Raw genomic sequence first — 8,520 nt, 5'->3', positions numbered from 1 at the left:
CTGTTGGTGGTTTCTGATGTATGGCAGTGTTATCCTTTTCATAGCTTCTGTTGTATGTATGTATATGGAGCTCATATATCTATACCAGCCTTTGCCCTTTTTGACCCCGGAGGAACTCTTGAAATGTTTTTCAGGCCTGGGGAAGCCCCTGCACATTCAGGCTCAAATATAGGGCAGAAGGTACAAAATTGTTATATTCGTTTCACAGGTAGGCCTGTATATCTGCATTAACAGTGTTCTTAAACTAAAAATAAAGAATGAAACTTACCTCTTTAATGTGAAGTTGCCCCAATTTGAAATAACTTTTTAAATAAATCATGATCTCCCAGGGAACCCCTAGTGACCGCTCGCGGAACCCAAGGGTTCCATGGAGCCCTGGTTAAGAAACCCTGATCTATACACGGTTATACAAAAAAGATGCCGTGCGTGCAGTTTTGCAATTATGTGCTTTCCCTGTAGCTGTAATTGTGGCTGCAATTGCTGGTACAGACAAGAGTGGGAGATTCATTCTACACAATGCCTGTAGCTGGGTTTTAGAAATAGGATATTGAAAGTTGCTGTGTGGGAAGGGAGAGAGGCAGGCAGTGATGGAGGAACAGTCTCCTGTCTCTCTCACACACACAGCTTGCACACACCCACACCCACACACACCTTGCGCACACACAAAAGAAAAAAAAAGCTAGTTTTGCCTCCACCCACCACCCCATCTTGTAGGCAGCTAATGGAAACCTGGGCTTTTTAGTCTGTTGAAATAGAATTCATGCCAGTTTCACCTCAGCTGTCCTTTCAGGGTTAAGGTGGGCAGTTGTGGGTACTGGAAAACTTGTAAGGAACAGTAAATTGTCAAAACAGCCAGATTTATCCTGACTGTATTTTAAAGCGGAATCTGCATGATTGGACATGTGAAGCCGTTAAGCCACCTTTCCAGTTTAAGGACCTGTCAGTTGAAACTTAGGAGTCAGGAGATAAGGTGAGTCAAGAGTTGCTGCTAATGGGAAAATTGATATGCAGAGCTTCACTGTTGCAAATGAAAAGATTATTTGTTTGCAATTTGCAAAATTGCTTAGCAACTGATAAAACATCCATTCTTAATTCACACCGAGACTATCCTCTTGTTTATTTATGTATTCACAGGACTTATATGGCCGCCTATCTCGTACAAAGACTCTAGGCGGCTCACAACATTCCATAAAACATAGTTAAAAACAAAGGTACCCTTCCCCCCAGGCATCAGACCAAACATCCTCACAGCTCAACCTCCATCCTAGCCCAGTGCTTGGGGAAAGAGCCAGGTCTTCCCAGCCCTCCAAAAGGCTAAAAGGGTAGGGGCTCCTCTGATTTCTTGTGGGAGGCTGTTCAGTAGGACTGGGGCGGCCACCAAGAAGGCACATCTCCGAGTCCCCATCAGATGGCAACATTTAAGGGAGGGGACCTAGAGCACACCCACCCTACCTAACCTAGTAGTAGGATGGGCAGATACCCTCAGGGGAAGGTGGTCCTGCAAGTAACCTGGCCCTGTGTCATGTAGGACTTTAAAGGGGATAACCGGCACCTTGAATTGGATCGAGAAAGCAACTGGAAGCCAGTGCAGCTCGTGCAGCAGCGGTGTTACTTGGGTGAACCACGGGGCACACAAAACTGTATGTGCCGCTGCATTCTGGACCAGCTGCAGCTTCCGGACGGTCCCCACGTAGAGCGCATTGGTGTCATCCAAACGGGAGGTGACCAAGGCATGGGTGACGGTGAGCAAGGCTCACAGGAGCAGACAGAAATGTTCAGAAGCAGACAGAACTATTAGAGATGACACCCGACTTCAGAAGCAGCCTGTTTCTCAGAAGAGGCAAATAAGGAACAAATCGTGCAAGTGTATGTTGTAAAAGTCTTTGAATGTTATGCAAGCCTAAAAAACTCCATCTAACAGATTTCACCCAGTTGGTACCTGACCTAGGTGGCTTACCATCCAGGTTTTCAGGGACACTCTTGATAAGATACTGTAGGAGGACAGCCATGTTAGTCTATGGTAACCAAGAATCAGAAGAAGTTGATCTTTTCAGACGAACAAACTTTATTAAGCTCATGAAAGCTTATGCCTTTTTAAAAAGTCCGTTAACCCAAAAAGGTCCTACCAGACTCCTTCTGATCTCTTGATAAGGCGGTTTTATTGCAGATATTAGAAAAGACCTTAAGAATGAAGAAAGCCAGCTACTATAAACCGTAAGACTCACACAATATGCATAGCCGACCCAAGTTTCAAAATTCCTTCTCTCAGCCTTGCATTGCTAACACCTCTTGTTGCTAATACCTCTTGTTGCTAATACCTCTTGTTGCTAATACCTCTTGTTGCTAATACCTCTTGTTTCTCAGCAGGAGGAGGAACTGGCGCCTGTGTATTGTTGTGGTAACAAACCAGTCTGGTCTCAGGCCTTTGCTTCTGACCTTGCCCATTTTAGCCCTCACACCAATGATCCATCTTCTGGAGGTGGAAACAGTTAAACCAACATTCCAGCTGCCCTTAACCCTTTTCCACTGTCTCCTGTCACCTCCTCCTGCTTGCTCTCTTGCGGGTGCTACTGCCTGCCACAAAGGTTGCCCAGAGGATGCCCAACTCAATCACAAACCAGGTACTATCCAACTTCCAATGGCAATCACACCAGAGTTCCCTCTTGCATTCTCCTATGACGCCATCCTTCTGCCCTCACACTCATAATGATTCTTCTTTTGCTTCTGTCCTTCACTTCTTCCAGTGGATCCTGCTTTGTGGTTTCAGCTCTGCAGATAATAGTTCTTTCTATTGCCTTGCAGCTCCCCAGCTGGCCAGACAAACCACTTTTAAGGCAGCTTTCCCACAACTCTCTCACACAGGTGAGGAACCTGCAAAAAAAAACCCTCCAAACAACCAAAAAACCCTGAAGGTTGCTCAGGTAGGTCCTTGGCATGATTTTCTGTACAGTTAGAAACATCCAATCCTGGATGTGTCTGCAAATACTTTTCAGGTATTTTGGATCCTACAATACAAATCGCTTAATGGGGAACATGAGAATGCAGATAAGAAACATGAAAACCACAAGTAGGTGGCAGGATGCGATGACTGCCAGCACATCTAGGAAGTAATGTTTCCTTATTACAGAGGCTTTCACAACATTGCTAGTTAATTGGGCTTTTCTACACAAGAACTTTTGTGTCGTTTCTGGCAGGAGAAATGCACTTTTCTGGATAATTTCAGGGATCTTGGCTAATCGCTGAGCTGTCTGGGACCTCATGCTAAGGAATGGGCTAAGGTGATGTGGATGAGCCTGCCTGAGGGGCATCCAAAAGGAAAGTAAGATTGTCTTACTTTGCGTGGAACTCAACTAGCTGTTTGGGAACTGCAAGCTGGAGTGAGTCAAGAAGATGCCGCCATCACAAGATTAGTCTATTTACATACTAAGAAACAAGCTTCAAGTGAAGTCCTACAGTCCAGCAAAGAAGCAGGTAAAATGATAGTTAAGACATGGTCAGAAAACGGTTGGATAAACATTGTTCCAGCAACTACGCTTCAGAAATGTTGGCTTGTTAGGCTGTTTTCAGAGCCCTACTTGAGGCTCAACTGCAGGCAACCCTGTTGTTGTTGTTGTTCTCCCACCTTTATTTTGTATATAATACTTAATATCCTAGAGTGGAGGGGGCCACTGAGTTCAACCACCTGAACTCCACTGTTGAATGGCTCTTACTCTTAGGAATGTTTTCCTAATATTCAACCAGAATATTCTACATCTTGTACTCGGAGTTGATAAAAAACAGACTGTGGTGCAGGGAGTGTGCAAACTTGAGCCTTTAAAAACCTTGGTCAAGGCTCCAAACAGTGATTCTGCTAACTTGACCCTTTTAAATATGGGATTCCAAGAACGGAATATAGCAATGGTGCCAATGGAAAAAGGGATGCCTTGTTGACTTACTCCATTTTCCCTTAGAATGTAGATTAAAACTTACTCCATTTCTTGCTGGTACTGGTGCCCACTGCTTTCTGCTCTCCTCTCTGCCCCATCCTTCTTTCCTTTGGGGAGAAGTGGGCAATGTTAGGGTGTCATAATGAATGCCCTCCTTTGGGAGATTCATTTAGGTTCCACCCGCTCAGCATGTAGAAAACGTGTGAAGATGCTTCTCCTTCAACATTTCATTGTTACATGATTTAAGTCCCTGTTAATCTGGATGTGTGCTTTCCACGGCTGATACTCCATTTCTATTTATAAAACGTCGTTAGCCAGATTGAGTACTCCCCAGAAGAGAAAGGCAGAGTGTAAATCAAATAAATCCATGCCTAAAGAAACGTCAAAACATGGTTGTAATTTTGGTGCATGTGGAGAACTGGATCTAGAGCTGTTCGTTTCCACAGTAGCCCACATTTGTGTACTGTGGTCTTCTGCCCTAAGCAGGACCTTCCATCAAGGACTAAAATAGACGGGATGGGATGCGACGATCAAGATTTTTGGTCTCAGTGTTCTTACTCTTGTGGCTGGCTAGAGCAATTTGGGGAAAACTTTCAAGCAGGGATAGCAACCTCTTGTTATTTGTCTGGGGCTGCACTTCATATAATTAGACTAGTGCCGTCAACTGGGTCAAGCTTATGAGGGTTATAATCCAACATATCCACATGGAAGAACTGTAGATCTAGATTTCCCTATTACTTGTTCACCACCAACATCTGGAAATCGTAGCTCTACTTTTTCTGAATGTAAACTTGTTTGGGGCTATATGGTCTCAGCTTGGGAAGCCAAGGGTTGCCTAATGAACAAATAAATGTAGAAGTACAGACCAACATTCCATGCATTTGTCATTCGGAGCTGTTTTTCACTTTGAAAAATTAAAAATTAAAAATTGGGCATCTGATTTTGAAGGATAGAGGCAAATAGGTGGAAGAGGTGAGATATAAAAATGAGAATTGTGGACTTCTGAATCCAAGACTTAGAATCAAGACTTGGAATAAGTCTTCCAATTATTTTATCTTGGTTAAATAAGTTGCTTATCTTTTCTTTGCTAAATATACTCGAAGGGATTTTAAAGGATGTTCTGGTTAGAGTTGATGCTTGTGAAAACAGGAAGGTAAACAGAACCTACTTCCTGTTTAGTCAGAAAACTCCTTAAGAACTTTCTCTGCTGTCAACATATATACAGAGCCTGCAAAAAAATGCAAAAAAGTCATGTTGCCAGTACTTGATTTTGGCAGAGTGATCTTGGTGACTTTGAGAGCTGCAAAAATAGGGCTAGAGGCCATAAGTTCCCTATTCATAGCATAGACCATATATTCATCAAATTCTATACACACGCACATACACACTTACACATAAATACATACACACACTAAGTGCTAGTTTGGTGTGGTGGCTAGCTACAGGGCTAGGAGACTGAGTTCTAGTCCTCCCTTAGGCATGAAAGCTGGCTGGGTGACATTGGGCCAGTCCCTCTATCTCGGCCAAGCCCACCTGACAGGGCTCGTGTTGTGGGCAAAATAAGAGGTGGACTGTTAGGTATATATGCTGTCTTGAGTTGGCCAAAAATAAACGTGGGATAAAAATGAAATGAAATGAAATGTATATAGCTGCCCATCCACCCAGGAAACTCTGGGCAGCAAATGAAAAAAACAACAACACTGAACCTAAAAAGAAACTGGGTGGCCCTGATGATGGCCCTGGTTTAATGAGAATTTCAGAAATTTCAGTGGTTGAACACAAATGGAGAAAATGTTTGAAGAGATATAGTGATCTAGGGAGGGATTAAAATCAAAGAATATCATTTCCATATTAAAAACACTTCTATTCTCCATTTATCAGAATGTCTCTTTAGGGAACTGCCTTGGAGTAATTCTGAGTAGAAAGGAAGAATGGAGTTAAAAGAAGTCTGGAATTCAATGTTCTGTGTTTTTTCTTTCTCTTCTTCTGAGAAGTGAATTTAATAATGAACCAAATATTGTCTGTGATTTGTTAAAAATGTATTTTTTGCATTTCAAAGACTATAAAATCAGTATACTGATGAGGTAAAATAATAGGAAAATAAGAAATAAGTCACAATCCAGAAAAATATAAATGTAGGTTGCGGTAAAAACTGGATTAAATCCAGGTTGGTTGTTGTTATTGTTATTTCTTTATTATTAATTGCTTTCCTATTTCAAATTTAATTTGTACCATTTAAAAAAAAATATTTTTGCATAAAATAATAAGAAACCAAAAAGCATCATACACATTTTGTAAAACATCACTGGCAACCTGTTCCAAGCTTGCGTACAATTCAAGGAACTCTTCTTAATAGCCCCCAAAGTTGTTGCCAATTAAAACAGTTGAAAACTAGAAGCCTGGTTTCTTAGATTAAACAGAACTTATAAATGAAAGCAAAACCTTTAAAAAGTCCCTTCCAAAAACTTGCAACCTTGGTGATCCATGTGACTACCCACTTTGTATCATCACCTCATTTGCCATCAAGTGATTGTCCGTTCCTGTTCTGAAATAGCAACCAAATCAAAGTCTGTCCAGAAGAACATGTTTGTGGGGTAGAGAAATAGCAAGCTGGCTAGGGAATTTGGGGAGCTGAAGTCCATACATCTTAAAGCTGCCAAGTTTTAAAAAAACTGGAAATAAATAAAGGCTGGATGTGTGCAGAACACATGAGAAAGTGTTACACTTGCTACGATCCACTTAATTTTCCTTGCCTCCAACTCTTTTGCAGTTGCACCGCAACACTTGCCAGGGAAGACAACCCTTTTTGGAAAAGACCTTTGCCATCTCAAGTTTCCAGGGATGGAGGGATGCAGCCTGAGTGAAACAGTCACTAACTTTGAATGCAATTCCACCTTGCTGCACATAGAGTGCTTCATGGTCCTCAGCGAATCAGCAAAGCCCACTATTGCTGTGCTCTGTTGTGGCATTGGTGGGCTTTGCATCATAGAGAATTCCTTGGTGCTGTTCCTCATCTTTTCTTCTTCAAAGCTTCGGAAGAAACCTTCTTACATCCTTCTCAGCAACCTGGCCTTAGCTGACACCCTGGCAACCATTATATTTGTCAGCAGCTTTCTTAACTTCCATGTTTTTAATGGGACAGATCCTTCCAAGGAGATATACTTGCTAAAACTTGGTGGAGTCAACGCCTCCTTCACAGCCTCCCTTGGCAGCCTGCTCCTGATGGCGTTTGACCGGTACGTCTGTATCCTCAAGCCCAGCCAGTACAAGCTGTTGGTCACCAGAAGAAGAGCTGTGGTGGCCCTGTTAGTGCTGTGGGCTACTGTCCTGTCCCTGTCCTCCTTGCCTCTTCTGGGATGGAACTGCTGTAGTCTCCACTGTACCTGCTCCCAGCTATTCCCTTTTGTTGCTAACAGCTACCTCTCAAGCTGGATTACCATGGTGATGATCCTCCTGGCTTCCATCATATATGCATACACGTACATCCTTTGGAAGGCTCATCAACATGCCTTGTACATGAAGAAGTACCATCTGGAAGTGAGCCAACAGAACACAAAGATGAGAATTGACATCAAGCTGGCCAAGACGTTGTTGATCGTCCTGATGGTCCTGGTGATATGCTGGTCACCGGGCTTGTTTCTTATGACCTATAGCCTCTTTTCAAAAATGGAAAACTTTGCCAGGACAGTGTTTGCCTTCTGCATCACCCTCTGTCTGGTCAACTCAATGGTGAACCCAGCTATCTATGCCCTACAAAGCAAAGAGCTACGCTCTTCTCTGGGGAGAACCTGCTCCTGTTTCGGGAAGGTGCTGTGCATCTCAAAGACCAATCAGGAAGCAGAAAGCTCTTAAAAGTTCTTCCCATTTGAAAACTAACCCACAGAGTTAGCTGGCTTACAGTTCCTATGCATCAAAATGCGAATTATCTTCCAGTTGGAAGCAACTCATGGCACTGAGCCATCTCCAGCTATCCTTGAACTATAACTCCCAGCATTCCTCACCACTGGCTTTGGGAATTCCAGATCAGCAATATCTGGAGGGCTGCAGGTTCCCATTCCTGCTCATTCTCTACAACCTGAAGGGGTACCCTTCCTTCTGCTCAAGGATTTGTGAGACATGTATGCTCAAAAGTGACTAGGATCTCTTCAGGAGGGAGGGTTGGGGGGGGGACAAAAAGAGCCTTAAGCACCTCCAAGGCTTAAGGCACCCATTTCGCCTTTCAGCTGCCTGCTCTTGAAACCACCCCAAATGCAAAAACACGTCTTCCACTTCTGTTAGCCCACTGCTGGAACATCTAGCTGTGGGATCAGAGATACATCCCATCATGGCTGAGGAGGAGTCATGTTTCAAGGCAAGTAGCGCACCCGTGTGGGAAAAAGCGAAGCAACTAAGAGCTCTGAATTGGATCTCACACTAATTTCTGGGGTTGTAGGAGAGCTGGGTTAATCTGTGGCAGCAAAAAATCAGGTGAACCTTTTCCAACTAACACATTTTATTTAAAAAAGGCATACATTTTACAAGCTGTAACTACCAGACTTCTGACGTGTAAAATGAAGGAATATGGGGAGAACCATTCCCCTTGACTCCAGCAAGT

At 43.2% G+C, this 8,520-nt stretch overlaps 1 protein-coding gene across 1 annotated transcript; it reads left to right on the top strand.

Annotated features, from left to right (window-relative positions):
• Positions 1–3,126: 3,126 nt before the first annotated feature.
• Positions 3,127–8,059, top strand: CNR2 (cannabinoid receptor 2). Its single transcript, XM_063312171.1, has 2 exons — positions 3,127–3,319; positions 6,697–8,059. The coding sequence occupies exon 2, from the start codon at positions 6,768–6,770 to the stop codon at positions 7,776–7,778; it is 1,011 nt and encodes a 336-aa protein (XP_063168241.1). The 5' UTR covers positions 3,127–3,319; positions 6,697–6,767; the 3' UTR covers positions 7,779–8,059.
• Positions 8,060–8,520: the final 461 nt, after the last annotated feature.

This window comes from Candoia aspera, chromosome 10, assembly GCF_035149785.1.
Source record: "Candoia aspera isolate rCanAsp1 chromosome 10, rCanAsp1.hap2, whole genome shotgun sequence".
Lineage (NCBI taxonomy): Eukaryota > Metazoa > Chordata > Lepidosauria > Squamata > Boidae > Candoia > Candoia aspera.
This window is presented reverse-complemented; position numbering and strand designations above follow the sequence as displayed.

Coding starts and splice junctions, on each gene's coding strand:
- CNR2 (XM_063312171.1), top strand. CDS start 6,768: ATGGAGGGATGCAGCCTGAGTGAAACAGTCACTAACTTTGAATGCAAT.